The following is a 19,215-nucleotide window of genomic DNA, read 5'->3' on the forward strand; positions in this document are numbered from 1 at the left end:
ATCTAATTAATGGGATGGGCCTCCCTAACATTTACTGTTGGAAGTGTGTCCTCTTAGAAGTCTCACATGTGCATTGTCAAACAATATAAATAGATGTTTTCCTCTGCTATCCTTTGCAGCCGCATAGAAGCAGTTCACAGTGCACCTTGAAAATCACTGCTGTGCAGTACCTGTAGTGCAGTGGTTGTTGCCTCCTTTTTACCAGTCTACAGTTAGGGCACTACCTTTTCAAGAAAGCACTCCTGTCAAACACTGAAGTCCCATGAAATCACTTGGACCTAGAGCAGGATGCAGTGACAGAGTTCTGAGTGCATGCCCCTTGGAGTTCTTCTCACATCTTGGACCTGCTTTCTCTAACAATGTCATATTTTATTATGGAAACAATCCTATTTTCATGAAATGAGATTATTTTGCAGAGAATACAGATTTTGATTGAAAAATGGTTATATGAAATAGCTAACACTCAGAAAGGGAAAATAGCCCCCTGCTGTGGAAGCAAATGAAATAATCTGGGAGAACTGAGATTGAGACAAAGCCCTTATGAAATTCAGATGAATAAATACATTTCATATGGATGAATGTGCTTGCTTGAACGTACAGACTAGTTACCCAGAATTTCTTACTGGAGAGTAAAATCCAATGAAAGTGTGTTACAGAATAGTGTTTTTTCTATAAGGTTATCCATTTAATACCAAGCTTTAAGATTGACTTGCTGGTTTTTAACTGTAAGCTCTGCATATACAAAAATTAGTTGCATAGAGATTTTAGGTTGAAAACAGTTATACAAAAGTGTATTGGTATATTACAAACTATATTTAATACATGTACATCCTTATAGGCTGAATGTAATGCAATTATTTGCCTTAGGAATGAAGGCTAAATCTGATCTAATGTTTATCAAGTGCCAAAAAGTGTCCCGATGTATGTGCAAGGAGTATAAACAGTGCCCACTGAAGCGGTTTCGTTAATTATTTAACTTTGAAGACAAACTAATAGTAACTCCTGCAGGAGATGTAGTAATCTCTTGTATTATATTTATGAGTTAACCTCTACATAATATTATGACTAATTTTTTTAAGAGCGGTTCCTTCCTAATGGGCACGCTAAACCATGCACAAAAATGTTGAGGCATTCTGTGTATTGGAAGTACAGCTGAACAAGCAGTATAAAGATGCAGTAGCTTCTGTATGAAAAGTTGGAAGATCACTTCTTATCAGAAGATGTCAAAAAGTATCCCAAGCCTATCCATGTGTGTGTGTACATAATGGTACACATAAATCACTATAGTACATTAAAGAGTACTGTAAGTAATGTGAAACCTGGGCTTGTGGGAGTGACAAAATAATGGAGAAGCAGTGAGTTTTTGGTCTTCACACTCTTCTAATGCACTATTTTGGGCCTCTTAAAGCTCTAATCTGCATTCACTGCCAATAATACAGAAGGCAAAAAAAGACCTGGTCATACTCTGTGTGTTCTGGCTCCAGAGTTGAGTGTGTCATTACCCTGGGAGCAAAGAGAGTCAAGGCTTTTGAAGACGCTGCTCAGTATTGCATGTTGGAATTGCCTAATATGTTGATCAGACAGTATTTGTACAGCCATTTAGCTTTTCAGATGTTCCTTTTTCTTTTTTCCCTGAACAGGTGATTCACAGCTACTGACCTGAGAGGAGAAACGCCCGTTGAAGATTACTTTTCCTCATCATTTTTGAAAATTCAGAGCCAGCAGTTATGACCATCAATTCCACAGGAGGCTTTCTTTGGCAAAGAAATAGTCTTTCTTTGGCAAACAATTCAGTATATGGAAGAAGTAGCCCGAAAAGTTAATTTTTGAGTCACTACTTTTTGTTTGGTTGGTTGGCTTGGGTTTTTGGGTTTTTTTGGGTTTTTTTGTTCAAAAAATTCTGGTTTCGGCAGAAAGCTAAGTTGTTTAGCTGTGTATTTTACAGAATCAAGAATGCCCGATTCTTAAGCACATTTTATATTTACGTTAGTAATGTGTGGCCAGTTAAGTGAGGGGAGCATATTGAGTATATATGAGAATGTACTGAAGAATACTTGCTGTTAGAGTAACTTCGGGATTCAGCCAAGACATCAAGCTAGCTATAAAACGTTCCCTTCACTGCACTGAATATATCATCTGCCTTGAAATCCAACTAAATATCTCCTTGCAGAGAAGGTGTAGCAGTCTGATGTTCTAGAAAGAGCAGAATTCCTAGTTGCACTACAGTAGCTGAAATTCAGTAACATGCAACTAAAACCTTTTCTCTGCTTAGTTTGAAGAAGTGTATGTCAGTATGAAAAGTAACATAGTGACACAGCACAATATGAAATAAGAGTTGAATTCAGTACATATTCAAGCATGTGTTGGTTTCCAACATGGTACATTTAGCAAGACATATTACAGCACCTTTTTAGAAGGTCATTTGTGGTCTGACACCTTTTTAAAGTAGACGTCTTCATGCTTTTTTTTCAATAATAATATTTAGCTATGCTGAACCAAGTTAGTTTTACTTTTATCATTTGTTTTAAGCAGTATTTTGTAATTTCGTACTTAAAATTATTTTTCTTTTTTGGTTTAAAATCGTTTTTGATTAGTCTAAGCAGCCTTCTTTAAAAAAGATCAAAGCACTTATACTGATGATTCACTTGTGAAAATCATGCTTCTCTTGCTATTTTCATTATTCCCTTTAGTAGCTTCAAAAATGTTTGTATTCCATACCCAAAGGCTTATGGGATGAAAAAAAAAAAGTTCCCTTTTTGTTCTTTTTAAACAAGAGTTACAACTTTCTCTGTGGTGAATGCTTAGAAATATTCCTAAGCTTTGTGACTAATGGCTGCAGGCAGCTATTCTTACACTACCACAGTACTAAGAGGTAGGTCAGTACAGAGATGCAAATAACCTTGTACCATCTATAAACTCTGTGTGATAGTCAGCCCATTACAATTTAAAGAAAACTGAATTTTCTGTAGCATTTTATTTTTACTACCATGACATACACTGTGTTTGAGAAATACATAGTTGCTGTCCTTTGTGTAGTGTGGTCCATTCACTGTTCCTCTTGTGATGGACACAGTATTATGCAGATTTGAGGGTTTTTAAGTGGAGTTACGCATTGCTGCTGTCATGTAATGGAACATGTACTGTGTTAATAACAGGAGATTTCATGTCTTGCCATTTACTTTATATAAAGAGGAATAGGAGACCTTACCTTAGCAATAGGCTATGTAACCTAAAGGAACCTTAGCTCTTGGACCCTTCAGTTTTTTTGCTGTGGCTGTCCTGAAATTGAAGCTCTGTCAGACATCCTGAAAGGATGTCACTTTACCCTTGCTCTCACAGGCATTTTCGTAATGTTGTTGCCTTATTTATAAACTTAGTGAACATTCATTTTCAAAGTGCCTGTGAGCAGCGTTACTGTAGAGTCATATGGATTTCGCTGTGTTAGTCATCAGGTCTGTATTTCTCTGTACAGAGATCAGCTCTATGAAACACATGATACTGGCTTTCCAAGGACCTAAAACTACATGATTTACTTTTCTTAAACTGCTTCTCTGAACCCCGAGTTACGTGGCGTGGTTGCAGGCTGTCTAACTTTCTGTTTGTGCAGCAATAACGGCACTTTCGAAGTTCATCATAGTCATTTGACATTGCCTCTACTGTAAGCTGTGGTGTTTCTGCTCCTCTTCAAGTCACACCACACATTAAAACCAAGGTAATCAAATAAATTTTTGGCTGTAGCACAAAGCAGAACTGTAAATCAGATTATACAGTTCATCTGAAAATTAGTGCTAAATTAACAGTGGTGATTGAGCAACTTTAACGTCCATTTTTTCCTGCCTTCCAGCCTTCAGGTTTTTTCCTTAGACTACACATATGGGACACTAGCAAAATTCTGAGGGGAGGAAAAATAGTGTAATTTTAAAGTATAGGTGCAGTGGTCCTCTTGCACAATATTTGTGTCTGCAGTTTACCACTGTGTTGTGATTTATCTGATTAGCTCCATGTTGTACTGTACCACAGTTTTCAGATTTGTTTGCCATGTGATCTGTCATCTTTGCCTTGAAAAATGTGTGCATGATTGAAAAGAATTACTGTCCTTAATATGTTTTATATTTAGCTGAAATCTTAGATTCCTGTAATAGTTTAGTATATAGAAATTGAGTTCTTATAAGAACATGTATTTTATACGCACACAGAAAGTAGTTGTTATGCTAAGCATAGCAGTTTATATCAGTTCAAAACTGCCATCTTCAATGTGGAAAGTAAATGGGGTTGTTTTCCACATACAGCTAAAAAAAAAAAATATCCTGGATTTTAATCCTCCATGAGTCACTAGATGTCACAATTTCACAAAATTCTCCACTTTGATATAAAAACTGTGAATATTATGCATAAAATTTCCCATCTTCTGTAATGTGGAATTTTGCAGTGGAATGGGTACAGCAGCAAATGGGGAAACTTAAGAATGTTCACAAGAAACTCATGGAAATTATGACAGTCCTGCATTGAGATTGGTTCTCCCATAGCTGAGAAAAGCTGTGTTGGTCCTTGAGAAATCTTAGCAAGCATCACTACATTAAAAACACATAAACTTATGCAAAGAAAGAGAGCCTCCATAAAAAGACCTTTCTATCTATTACTGGTATTCTTCATTTGTGGCTGGACTTTATTGCTGTGGCTGAGTTGTTCTGTTGCTAGTCACTTAAGCAGTTTGACAGCATTCAGGCTTTTTCCATTTTTAGAAACTTCTTTCTCTGCTCAAATTATAACTATTCTATTATAGGGTAACTGATCCAGCAAGGTGAAAAATGTTTATAGTATAAATGCTTATATTAGGACTGAAAAATCTTCTATGAGTGGGAACAAGAAACAAAGTATTCAATTTCTACTAAAATAACCAAAATACAAGGTAAACAGCAATAGTCTTTCGATCAGAAATGGATCTGCATCAACATGAATTTGATGCTCTGATTCACAGAGATTCCAGATCCTTTACAAGTGACCAGTAGTCTTATTTTATTCACGTTAGTATGTTTTCATGTATTAGTTAAGTTACCTATCTAGGGTAGAAGGTGGTTTGGGTTTTTTTTTTTTAAATGTCACTTCCAAGTTGCTGGGGGGTTTTTGTTTGTTTGTTCTGTTGTTTTTGGTTTTTTATTTTTTAAATCTGATGTCTGCATCCTACACCAGACACCTATAAAACCAATTAGTATAATTATATATTGTGGTTTTTTGTGGCTGCATTGGGGATACAACTCAATATACTTCACTACATTATTTGTAAAGAATCATTTTGAGTATAAGCACTATATTCTGTAATGTTTAATATTAATGACAGGTGCATTATTGAAGATGCAACTTATTGAGAAGAGGAGACAGAAACTTTTATTGGTTAATGTTACCTTTATTCCGTTTGTTGCACTGAATTTCAAGAGTGTAATTTGTAAATCAAGTTTGCTCACATGTGTAATCAGATTTTTTTCTTTGCAATGCTTATGCAATTAGATTACCTGGATATATTTCTGGTAATGATTCCATAAGCATGGACAATATGTTATGTTTAGCACTACAGAATTCATGTTAAGAACACGCGAAGCTTCTTGCAAAGAAAAGGGGTAAACAGAAGCACCTTACTGGGAGAGCGCGTTGCATGATTTCAGTGCTACTGGAGCTGACAGGTCATCCTAAACTTGACTGCAAATTGCTCTTTGGTGTAATAAGCACATTGATGTACTGCTAGCAGTGCTGTAAAAAGTACAGCAATGGCTATTTTTAACCTATAAATATACTGTAATTTAAACTTTTCCTACAGAATGAATTTATATTTAATTGCTAATATGCCTACTACATAAATACGTAAAATTAGAATTTTTAGGAGGGTCAAGAGTGGGTGGGCATGCCAGTATATTTTGGGGAGGGGCTGTTGTATATACGGTTCTTTGCACTTCCCGTTCAGTTTGACTATTGATCCAAAACTCCCAGCTCTGACTGTGGTGAATCTGCAACCTGACATTTATGTATTTTTATTGTGATTCAGGTCTTCTATATTCTGTGGCCCACAGCTTCAGAATTTGACAGAAAAGGTCATCTTTCCATTCTCAAATGTGAATGCTCTGATGTACCTCTAATATGGAAAATGACCAGGCAATGGATTCTACTCTGCTGAGTTTCTAATGTTAATCTAGAGTATTATTGAAAGCTGATACCCAAGGCTGTTAACCGGTAGTGTGTCCACTTGGAACAAGTGAAAAGGATGATGGCTCTTTTGGAGAGGATATTCCAAACTCTGCAGAGATTTTATTCCAGAGACTGTCACCTATTTGATACTTAGGTTTGCCATAGACTGGCTTGATTTTCAGATTTAGAAACTTATTTTTTATTACAAAATAAGTGTTGGGGATATTCGCTTAACATCTCCCAGTGTGTTACTGTGGTTGTTATATGTTTTGAATTTAATCTTAAGTATGTACAAATACATCATCATAAGATGAAAGCTTAAGAAATACAGATGGCTGCAGGTTGTCTTGCATGAGTGAAGCAAGTGAAGTTTAATGAAACTAATTTTTTTGTTAAGTCTATTGAATAAGTAAGAAATAATCAAAAGAAAACCAATTCGCCATTCACTAGCTTTGTGCAATATTATCAGTAGACTCAAACACTACTAGCACATTGTGCTTGGCTTTAAGAAAGTTCTTTAACTCCATTATATTCAAAAGGACATATTCAATGCATATTTCATTGTAAACGACTGCAAAGTTACTATGCCTAAAATTGCTCAATGTTATAAAGTATTAAGCAACAAGTATGATTAAAAAAAAAAGTTAAAAAACTAAACAAACATTTCTAGCAATACCTAAAATCAAACAAAAAAAGTTTTAACTGTCTGCTTTTTGGTCTTTTTTCTTTAGTGCAGCTTTTCTGCAATGCAAGTTTATTGCTGTGTATTTCATGTTTTTTATTATCATGACTCAGAAGTGTAAACCTGTACTCACCTTCTTGTACATGCGATGTAACATCATACTCACAATTTTGGTGCTTTAAAATGATTCCTTTTTCCTTTATTAAAGGATATTTATTTGACCACTCTCTGGTTTTAACTTTGAATATGTACTAACATGAAAAAAAATTTTAATAGTTTAGTTCCCATGGGGAAAAAAAAGCATACCTAGTTCATTTGGTTTACATTGTTATTCTTTGAACTCCTTAAGCTGCCTGTCATTGCTTCATGGCAGATGGTTGTGCCTAAGCTATGTTGCAGCAGGGAATAATTATATTTGGGTAACATCTTTGTAGCTAAGTCACATAATATAGGTATTGTAGAAGAATCTTACTCTTAAATAATGCAGGATAGTTTTGCTGAAATACAAATCACATACACTTCCCATCCTTTAACTAAAAGATAAAAATACTATGAAGAAGGGTAAAAATTTAAACCCAGAAATATTAAGAGCTTAGTTCCCTTACTACGCTCTTCTACCCTTTTACAGCTAGCCCATGGCAATGCCATTACACAGAGAGAGCAAGCCTCCACCTGCAGTCACTGAAAAAGTCAAGTAAGGATTGTGGAAAAGCTCAGATCAGAAACATGCAACTTCTCTACTATTTGCTTTTTTTGGTATATGTACAATGTATTTCAAAAGCAAAGCCGATTGTAAATGAAGATACTGTAGAAGTACCTTTATGAGTGTTTTTAAGTTGTTTTGTTTTGTTTTCTGGGGGAGGGGACATACCCCAGAATAGACAACCGATAATGTCCCAGACTAGAGTTGCCAGCTGCTTGTTTGTTTTTCCCTAAAGCCATTCTGTGTTGTTACTTATCTACATAAATCTTATGCAAGAAATACGTTTGTATTGTGTATTTTTATTCTTTCACTCTGGTGTTTCTGGTACAAGAACTAGAGTGCAGGTAAGTCAGTGCAGGCACGTTCTATGCCTGCACTGACTCATATTTTAACATAAGAAAAAAAAAAAAAGGTGTATTTCTGGAGCAGGAACTTTTTAGTGCAATTATAATCCTGAGAAAACAAGAAAAAGGTATGACATTTCTAGTAACAAAGAGGTGGTGGCGTTTTCAGTACAAACCTACACTGCCAATTGTCTTAACCAAAATCCAAGGCCTGGCTCAGGTTTTCCAGTGAATTTTGGGTTGTGGTAGAGCATGTAGAACAAGTAGGAAATGTTTATCGAAATAAGCAGGTTCTTTGATCACCACTGGCCTTTCCTACAACAGAAGGTTGTATTTCTAGCTGTGCCCTCGGCAGCATGTGTGACCTTGCTGTGCGTGCCCTCATGTGTTCTGCGCTGAAGGACAAACTTCTGTGTAAGAGTATTTGCTGCCATCAACTGGTGTCTACTTTGGCATTGCAGAAAAGTGGCTTCTTTTTTATGTGACTGATGGGTATTCGTACAGGTTGGAAGCATATCTGATGCATGCATCAGAATTGCAAATTAGTATTTCTGCAAGTGCACTTTGAAGGTGGTGATCTGCTACTGAATAAGACCTACATGTTTTACAACACATAGAAGATGGGAGATGGGTAGAACCATTTTTTCTTTTTTCATATTCATTACAAGACACATCAAAAAGTCCATTGTGAGTAAATATTCACTGGCCACAGTGCTTTTCAAAGTTGTAGAAATGAAACACCTCCTCTTTCTCACAGAAACCATTATCTGGTTTCTGTAGTGTATGTTTCTGTTATACTGCTTCATACTCAGCAGAGATGATGGAGAGAAGGGAGAGAAGTAAAAATGTAAAGTGAGTCTGTCAGGTCTCTTTTTCCAAACCTATGAACTGTTCCTTATCTCTGCAGGTCTTACTGCTGTTCCCCATCATAGGGAGAAACCCATTTTACAGGGCTTATTCTTCCTGCCATAGGAGGGAGCTTACACACGTCCTGGACTTCTGCAGCACCTCTGAATCACCACACCACCAAAGCCTGAGTCTTATGCTCACGTCCCAGATCACTTATCTAGGTCTAGTGCTATAGGAGTTTTTTGCCACTCTGTTTTTACCCTTAAGGAGGGAAGGATGTAATTAACCTAATGATAAAATAGCCTCCAAACTTTAGATGTCCCCTTTGCACCGAGACTCTCAGTCTCTCATACTTTCTCTAAACTCTATTCAAATATTCACCACTGTCATGCTGACTATTCAGATGTTCATCAGCTCCAAGACAGCACATCTCTGGGCTGATGGATAAAAACAGGCAAAGATTCTTATCTGCTGTTACAAATGCTGCCTGTCTGCATTAGTGCTGGGGTTTACTCTCTCCTTATTAATCACACAAAACTCTGGGGGAAAAAACCCAAACCAAAACAGAGAATTATATTCCAGTTCACTCCCTCCCACCTGCTGCCTTATCCCTTTGTACCTACCTATTTGTGTGCTGTCTGGGGATGTTTGTTGGAGACACTTGTGTCACAGACAAATTGCCTGTGTTACCTTCTTTTCACTCTTTCTCCTCACCAGAAAGACAGTAGATTTGACTTCCCTCAGACATCTCAATATGCCCCATATTGCTTATATAAAGCCAAGCACATTCATGGTCTTTCAAACAAAATTCATTGTTTACTTCATGCTTTTCTTAAACAACTTATCTAATTTGCATCACACTCCCTTCATATATTAATGTTTAAAAGTCACAGGAATAAGAAAAATTGAAGAGCCATGCAATTCATACAAAGCATTTATATTAACTATACTTCCTCAGTATTTAATTTTAATCCCGTTAGATTTCAGTAGGCATGTACCCGAGCTCTTAGCATACAAAATCTTCAATGCATGCTCAAACTGCCATGCATGTTAACTACACAATGTAAACAACAACAGACATGTTATGAATCAACTTCATATGACGCATCATAAAGCGATGGCCTTTTTTTTATCCCCACACTCACTTGCTGTGAGTAAAATGACTGCTGGAGTGGACAGAGTCTGGCAAAAACAATTAGACAAAGGCATTAATACACTGCTCTTGGTTTCAAATGTTGACATGTTGAAAACAAGTCTTGAATTGGCATTAAAAAATAAAATTAGCAATATAAAAAATATTTTAAAATCACACATCCTATCCTTCTTTTGCTGGAGAACATATACCTGTGTCATTCCCATAATAGTTTCTTGAAGGTTTCTACTGATGGAAGGTCACCTCCTCTCCAAGCAATCCACTGCAGTGCCTACTGATTGAAGGCTTCTTTTAGTATCATACAATGCTAAAGCACATGTTCATTCTTTTCCCGCCCGCTACCACTGTATGAACGAGTTATTTCCACCTGCTCTGCAACACCGGTTTGTGTCCCCCACATCCCACACCCACCTTGCTCTGCCACGCAGCTTTACATAAAGCCGTGCTCCGTGGCACCTGGTGGCCTGGCGAGGTCTGACCCGTCCTGGGCCACCCCTCTGGTGCTCATGGGCAGCAGACAGGATGGAGAAAAGCTGCACGCTTGTGAGTGATGCTTGGAGCATGTCTGCTCCTGCTCAATCCAGTCTGGGAAATGATGGGAGGAGTGCAGGACTTGCCTCGGTCAAAAGTAGCATTAGTTAAACATTCCTGACCGAGCAAAGCTCTGTTCAGCAGATAAAGTCTGTCACCTGTCAGGAAAAGAAAATCAACCAAACCCTCCTCCCTAAAAATCCTCAAAACTGTTGTGTCAGGCTATGTTTTCAGGGAGCACATACGCCAGCACTGCCTACCCAGGCTTGCTTTGCTTAGATTTGTACGCAAACTAACATCTATTACAACTACATTGCATTTAAATACTCAAAAGTAGGTACAATTCCAAGTCGATGCTGTGTCCCATTTCACAGAAAAAAAGCCCTTCAAGTCTTTGGCTTTTAATCTTTCAAAATAAGAAACTTTAAACAGAAACTCTGTGTCAACCAGCACTTGTCAAGACTGCTCTATCAGCCACCTGGGATAAACCTGGGTTCTGCTTTCAGCCATCAGCTACCCAACAGATCTGAAGTCTTCCTGCCTGTGGAGGCCCAGACGCATGAACCTGCTGCAGTTCCTAGTGGATACTCAAGGTTTCAGGGATGCTTCTGAATAAGACTTTGTCTGTACCAGCTTGGTTAAATGACTAAATGTATAATTTGGCTCTGCTCCTTTTGGAGCTCACCCAGTGGAAGGAGCCTAGCTGTTTTGAAAGAGGACACTAAGATGTTTTCTGTTAGCCCATCAACATGCCACTGTAATAGCAGTCCTTTAAAAAAACTCCTAACATTCTGAAATACTGTAGATTAGAATCTCCTCACTTGTAATTGTCAAGACCTCTCAGCTGATGAATGCCTGGTCTCTTGACACACTGCTCTCACCAGATAACTGTTTTCGAAGTAGCTATGCCCCAGCTTATATCCAATATAAGACACAGAGCTAAGCTTACAGCGGTCATGAAAGCCAGTTTACAACTTCCTTAAGTAGCAGCTCCCCCTTCTGGTGCAGCACTTCGACAGAGAGACTTAAAATGTCATGGTGAATTCCACAGCGATCTAGTAGCTACCCCTGAGCTGTAAACCCAGCCTGAACGGCTGGATAATGTTTCCTTCTATCCTGCAATAAACTCCCCGCTCTGCCACGGTCACCGAGGAGATAGTGTGTTTGGACACACCAAGAGTCCCTCGTGTGGTTGCTTGGTCCCCCACAGGGCTGACTCCTGCTGTGTTCTGAGCCTTAATTCCCTCTGGGTTTCATTTTTAGACACTATGTCCTTGTTACAGCTTCATTACTGCAATTGGGTGCAAGCACCACAATTGCCTTAAAAGCCTTTGAACCTACAGCACAGTTGCTACCTGCCCGTCCTGCCAGGCCACAGGGGTAAGTCTTGCAGCTAGCTTTCCCAGTCTGGCTCAGGAACACTGCAGCAGTGGCACACAGCTCTGCTCTCATCTTTGTACTGCTTCTCTCAGGGAAGTTTCCTAATGTTGCTGTAATTCCTTTGCAAAAGATCTGTAACTCCTCTCCTAACTGATGGCAGAAATCCTCTGGCTAGATGAGCGTGTTTGCTGCCCAGTGAATGATCTTTTTGTTTTAGCAGGACAATCAGCTCAGTTTCTTTTGAAAACAGCCTGCCAATCCTGTCATATTATTGTATATTACTTGAGGAGTTACACGTGCCTTTGAGGAATTTTCTGTGTCTGCAATGCAGTCATCATCAACAAAGAGCACACAAATTCCTGTCTTCTGAAAATACTTGCACTGCTCTTTGATTTAGCTGCCTTGATTCAAAATACTTCCTTGTGGCATGCTTCAGTTAACACTTGTTTTGAACATCCCTGATGCTTCCTCATTGCCTCTTCTCTAGAGTTCTTTGGCTGGCCGATTCCTTCACTGAGGCTAAGCGATGTTCGCGCACAACAGACAGCACCCTATACCTACAGATATCTTCTATGTGGTTTTTGTTTGGGTTGCTGATGTGCCTGCCTGGTGAGCAGGTCACTGGATGTTTATGTATCTCATTCCAAAAGCAGTTCAGGACTTTATTACATTCATTATAAATGTGTGCTTGGCTGCTCCATGTTACGCAGGCCAAAACAACATAGACGGAAAAAGGGAAAAATACAAGAACTATAGGATAAAAAAGTTTTGACTTGTGGGTTCAAATGGTAACAATTACCACTCCAAATAAAGCTTTCATCCTTTCCTTTTCTTTCAAAAAGAGATGGAGAAAAGGTGCCTATATCAAGCCAGCACTGAGCCTGCTTCTTTAAGATCTGCAGAATTACATTTCCCCTCTGTTTTCTTCCCCTGCAAGTGTATCTCCAAATGTGCAGAATGCTCTGGATTCAAATGGGTTCAACTGGTAGTGACAGGACCGCAGTTAGAACCAGCAGCTTCTGAACAAAGGGCAACAAACCCTCCAGGGCTGCTTTTGGGACAGACATCAAGTGTAGCAAGTGCATTTGTGTTTGGGCTGGCTTCCACACTGCTAGCAGGGTTTAGCATGGAGCCTGAGCAGCAGGGACTCGGTGCAGGATGTTCACGCTAGGTACTATTTGAGTCACTGAACTACACACTATTATCCTGGCTCCTTTCACTAAGTGGAAGTCAAATAGAGAGCTGTGCCTTTCACTGATAGATTTCTGGTTCCTGTTGCTGCAGATTCCTCAGAAACAACACTGCTGGAATTATAAACACAAGTGTATTCAGAGGAAGAAAAAGTAGATTTGATTTTTACATTTCCATCCACAGGTAAGGGCCGTGATGCCTCTCTTTGCAGGGAAGATCATTTTGCTTCCCGTTTCTTTTGTTTTGTTTAAATTCCTGTCATCATTTAACAAAATACAATCCAGACTCAAAGAGTTTCAAAGTTTTTGTTCCCTCTCGGAAAATCTTAAGCTTGCAAATATCTGTATGACTGTATTTAACTCAAAAGGGGGAAATCCATACATACAGATTGTACTTCAACATACCTTGTCAGTGTAGGTCTTCCTTTCCCCTTAGCACTTGGATAGTGCACGTATTGTTTGTGAAGGCTGTGGGCTCTGCCTCCTTCTTGATCTACTAGATCAAGAATTCTTCAAGAATTACCAGTCACAGAAATGCAAGTTCTCTTCCAAGAAAACTTCTAGGTTCCTATTCTTAATCTAGTGGAAGCAAAAGCGGCTGACACACTGCTGGGGCCATGCAGTGGGATGAGACTCGGATGAGAGCAGATGAACATCCCCAGAGCAGGGATGGACAGGGTCTGAAACTACTTCAAAGTTAAAAGAAAAATCCCCAAATCCACCTCAGAACTTTGTTAGACAGACACCACAGGTGATAGGAATTGATGGCAGGAAAAAACAGGGAGTGTTGTCAATCCCTGCTGATACTGAACCTCTAGAGTTGTGAAAAGGCTGACAGGACCTGAAGGGGTTTGCAGACTGTCAGGACGTCGGCTGTGTTCATGACACACACCTAATGCTGACCTTGGGAAGCCTATCGCAACCAGAGCAGAATTTTGGGGCAAGCCAGGTGTGCTCAGTATTAGCAGGCTGTGAATGCCTAAGGAAAGCAAGATCCTTTTTCATGAACATTTCCTAACTGCTGCACAGCTCAGGTGGTCTGTCCTTTGCTGTGCAAACCATTCTGCCCATGTACAGTTCCATGTAAAGGAATCTTTTTTACAACTCTGCATTTCCCTCCAGATTGGAAACATTTTTGATGGTTGCTCCTCCTTCCCATGCCTGTGTCTGAAAATGACACAGACTGCCAGATGCACTGTTGCAGCTGAGCTTTCCTTGTGCAAGACCCAGCAATGAGGAAGAAAGTGGGTACAAATTAAGCTTCTGTTTCTTTGGTCCTAGGATGAGCTGCCAGAGTCAGTACTGCAAAGGCAGTACTGGCAGCTACAGGTCCCTGAGAGGTTGTGGAGGGCAAGCTACGAGACCCCATACGGTTCTGTCTATAGAGGTATTGTGATATAAACACTGGCACCTGCTTTCTGGCTATGTTGCACGGCCAGAAGAGTGGACATGAGCCAAACTGACTTCAGGATCTAACACAAAACTCTGTTCTTCGTTCCCAAACATTTAACATAACGGGGAAAATTAATCCTACTTTTCTGAAATAAGTGGAGTGAAACAAGAATATAACGCTACTAAGCAAAAATTTGGATTTTTAAAAGTATGTTATTCAGTGATGTGTTCTCTGCTTAGCACCATTCAGAAGTAGTGCACATATGCAGCGTTACTAAGAATATGTAAACAAGACAATCTGAACATTGCTTTGCAGAGTCAGGTCTGTTTCCTGAAAAAACACCAATGTATACAGGGTTACTTCACTGACATGTTCAGTTACTGAAGCTGAAATGTGCACATTTGGATGGAGTTTCTTGATGTTCCTTTTCTTTAATTGTGTTTTGACATCCAGACCTAATCTCTAATCAGGTTTATCTTTGGCCTCAAGATCCAAGATTTCTGCAGTCAACCAAATTAAGTGCTTTTACTGACATCCACAGTTCTGCAGAGAATTAAGGTCTGCAACAGTTTTCCATTCCTCTCTCCGTGCAGTATTTCTGAAAACAGGTTTTGATTTTGACTTTTGAATGCAGTGTTGATAAAGCGCTCTTCAGTACAGAATATAAAAGAAGATAGAACGAACTGAGGTTTAGCCTCTTACTAAAGGTAAACCTGAAGTTAACCCCTAACTGGTAGAAAAATTAGCAGAAATCAGAAACCTTTCACAACTGATAACTTAAAAGACACATCCCAAAGTATTAATTTTTAAATGACGCATTGTTCATTCTTGTGTGGTTTTCTTTAAAGGAATTATCCTGTGAATGCCACCGACAGCGTTAAAGAATACTTGTTAGTATTACATCTGGTTTAGCCCTTTATTTATTTTTATTTTACCTGAAAATGTATTTTCTTAGAGACCTCATAACAGCATTTCTGCATTATCAGTTCATTTTGTCCTCCTCTTTCCTGGATATATTACCCAGGAAAAGGAATTCCCAGTCTGTAACAGACACATTAATTCACACATTTTACTTTGTCCACATAGAAAAATGCAATTTCTGGGTCATTGAGGCATATGGATTATGAACAAGACACTCCAAAAACTAACTATCCAGATGGGGATATACTTACAAAAATCTTTCATGTCAAAGTCAGGATTTCATAACATAACACACTAGTAATGCAAAATCCAGTAGCACCTGAAAGATTAAGGTAGCTGCTGCTATCACTTGCACATACTTCCAAAAGAGTTAAGAAAAAACTAAACAGTAAAATTACATTCTCCAGAGAACAGCAAGTGTATTTCAAAATAAAAAACTGCATTTTTGATTTTTCTTTTTTTATTTTCTTTTTTTTTGTTTGTTTGCTTGGTTTGGTTTTTGTTGGGTATGTATTAGGCTTTTGGTAATTCTGCTCTTTTTTTTACAACACTGTAGTTGCCATATAAGAAGTTACACACAATGTGACTGCTCTCCCCTACAGTGCAAGTTCATGGTCATGTTTTCAGGCTATAGTACTCAACACTGTTTCCTCCTATATATATTCCTACAAATGTATAGTACCTGTCTCTGGGAAAGTAATGTTCCAAGTGGGCAAACTTTCATTGTAAAACAGAAGTGTAGAGTCTACAGTAGGTATAGCCACCTAAGTATGAACTTTAGATCGCAATTTCTAAACACTCACCTACTGTACATAAACATTAAAAATAGTCTTAGCAATAGGACTTTATTTATATGTGCACGTGTGTCCACCTTATCCCACATTTATGTTTGGCAACTATTTGGGAATTCAAAGGTGCAGTCCTCCGTAACTGTATTGTTAAAATAAAAAAAAAAAAAAAAGAAATGAAACGTATCTACTCTACGAGAAAAGAAATTCTCAAATATCAATTTCCAATTTTAAATTTAATTTCAATAGGAAAATATTAAAAATGTGCACATCTAAATTTTTCCATGTTCTGTATATACATATGTGTGTGTACGTATACATAGAAATACTCATGTACCACACATAGTCACAAAATTTAAGTGGAAATATTTCTGTCCACTGTTTTCCCACATGTAAATGACATAGTATCTTTAAAAAGTCAATAATAATATCATTAAAAATAATATTACATTTATTCCATCATTAACGTTTTGTGTTTTTATTCTTTCTTCATCCTTATTATGTCCACTGAGCATCAACAGGCCAGATTCTCCTTGTACTTCCACAGATGTTATGACATCTGAATCTTACTGACATTCAGTTGTCATAACACAAGGACACATCAAGGACACATCCGGTTTACAGCAGCTAAAGTGACAGGAGAATCAGGCCAAAACATCCCCAATAAAATTAAAAAAATGGTAGTATCTGCTCATCTGGACATGATGAAGATATACACGCCACCGTGTAAAATCCACCAAATGCAAAACATGTAGCTCACCACAAAGTAAGTTTTCAACCAGCAGCACGCTGAACCAAGCTCCCCCCACCCCTTTAATAAATAAAATAAATGAGAAAATACCCCCAAAATATGGAGAAAACTTAAACATTGTCTACATTACATACCGTATAATACACAACGGTTTAGCATTTGACCTAAACCATTTTCCTGATTAGTCAGGGGAGACCTGATAAATCACTGGTAAAGAAAAAAAACCCAGTATTTTAGAAATAAAGCATGTATTTCTAATAAAAATGAGAACCTGTGTGTATTGCATGGTGTACATACACACAGTACACACATGAAAACAAACTTGTATTTTCTAGTTTTGAATAGTAGTCTCTAAGTGGAGAAAATTGTGTTGTACAAATTTAATAAGCAGCTAGATTTCATGTTTACCATTCAAATTAATTTGGGGAGCAAACAAAGGTCCATGCATCTTTTGACTCTGAAGTCTGACATTCATCCTTACATTTTAAAAAAGCCCTCTTCAGCATTACAAGCAGTTTATGGCGAGAATGTACTTTGATGCAAGATGCATGACACTTGGCTTACCTTTCAAAGAGGTTTTTGTTTTTTAAATAAATCTATTATATAAAGACATGTGTGTTTGCCAAAAGTCTGTTAAAATTACATCAAAATAACTTTAAAACCTGCTCATAGAGGATAATTGAATTCAATTTCCTGTTTTTAAACATTTAGTTAACAGTTCAGAATATTGCCTGGTGTTTTCAATTAAGATGTGATATGAAGACCATAAAAGAGTAAACGTCTCCATTTCAATTTGCTATGACAATAAAACTTCTACAAGCAGCTTTCTTGGTTGGACAAGTTCAGTGTACGAGTAATTCCTTGCAACAGCTCTATGCCCTTAATGCAATCTGTAATAAAACAGTACTCTTCATAAGCCATTATTCACAAAACCTGAAATTCATGAGACATTCTGAAAAAGTCTCCTGCAGAACAGGGTAACAGTTAATTGAACATACATATTCAATATATGTATCAAGGCCAGAAAACAAATGACTAGCTATTCCTTGTTGTCTGTGCATGTCAAATTTTACATTTAAAATTCTCAGGGGGTTTTTGCCCTTTTTTTTTTCCCCCTTTCTTCTGGGGGACTCACCTTCTGTCATTGGTTGGCTTCAAAATACAGTTAAGTGGAAGATAGCATCTCACTGTAATTACATGGAATTCATGAGAAAGTAAACCTTACATTGGACAATACTGCAGAACACCAGAGTAAGCTCCATAAAGAAATACCATATCTTCCAGTATATATATATATGTGTGTATGTGTGTACATATATATATATGTTAAAAAAAATCCAAACCAACCAACCAAAAAACCCCCAAAGAAAGAATTTTATACAAGCAGTTATAGTGACTTTTTTTCAATTAAAGATGCAACTCTCTCTCACTCCTGGCAAGAATAAATTGGTAATGGCACTGCTTCTCCACAGTGCAAAGTATCCTGAGAAATTATTAAGAACAACAAAATACAGGGCTGTCATCACTAAGTTCTTGCACAAAACACAGCAATTAAATATCTTAAATAAATAAAACAGCAGACAACCTATACTGTATCTATCATAAAAAGGGGAAGTGACCTGGGACACTGCTAATTCTTCCACAACTCATAATTAGAAAAGAATTGCATTCAATTACTATTAATATCTTTCAAGTTATCTGTGGCCAATAATGTACAAGGAGGTAATTTGTAATTCAAGTTTTTTTGTTGTGTTTTTTCTTCATCAAGATACGGCTAAGTAAGTTCTAAATTTTACATTGAAATATGACTCAATTTTAAAACAAGCCCTCTCAGAGGAGCATTCTCTAATTTTGTGCAACTTTGATGCAGAGCCCAACACAGTCTTATGAAGAGAGACAGTGCATCTTTAAACTGATTGGCACTGAAAACCCATTTTCTTTAGCTGCATTCTATTAGCTTGGCCAAGTTATCTCGTAACTCTGATAGTTCAAATATTTTTCCATCAAGAATTTCTAAAAGTGTCTTCAAGTTATTGCGAAATGCTTCTTGCTCATTCTGACTTTTCTCCAGACGTTGCTCTAGATCAGACAGCTGGCCTTCCAGGTCTTTGTTTCGAATTTCTACTTCCTTCAGAGAAAATACATAACATGTTAATTGTGTTGTCTGCAAAGAGAAAGCGGTCTCACCTCCTGCTGGTATTATAGTGTGCTGTTTTTGTCAACTGATTTCTAAAACAATTTGCAACCCTTTACAGTTTCCACTAAGCCAAAACCAGAACCCAAATTGTTATTACAATCACATATGTACTGCCAATTCCTCCATTTTTTCAGTAATTCATCTGAAGGTCTGAAA

At 37.8% G+C, this 19,215-nt stretch overlaps 2 protein-coding genes across 3 annotated transcripts in view; one reads left to right on the top strand and one right to left on the bottom strand.

Moving 5' to 3' along the window:
* Positions 1-7,841, top strand: part of JMY (junction mediating and regulatory protein, p53 cofactor) — a 68,874-nt gene extending 61,033 nt beyond the window's left edge. The window contains exon 11 of the mRNA XM_030470901.1: positions 1,641-7,841. The gene's annotated coding sequence lies outside the window, so the exon portion shown is untranslated. The remainder of the gene's footprint in view (positions 1-1,640) is intronic.
* Positions 7,842-15,299: 7,458 nt separating this feature from the next.
* HOMER1 (homer scaffold protein 1) overlaps positions 15,300-19,215 on the bottom strand; it is a 94,035-nt gene continuing 90,119 nt past the window's right edge. For both annotated transcript variants that reach the window (XM_030470903.1, XM_030470902.1), the window contains exon 9: positions 15,300-18,990. In XM_030470903.1, the coding sequence (XP_030326763.1) occupies positions 18,802-18,990 (189 nt within the window). In that variant the 3' untranslated portion in view covers positions 15,300-18,801. The remainder of the gene's footprint in view (positions 18,991-19,215) is intronic.

This window comes from Strigops habroptila, chromosome Z (assembly GCF_004027225.2).
Source record: "Strigops habroptila isolate Jane chromosome Z, bStrHab1.2.pri, whole genome shotgun sequence".
Lineage (NCBI taxonomy): Eukaryota > Metazoa > Chordata > Aves > Psittaciformes > Psittacidae > Strigops > Strigops habroptila.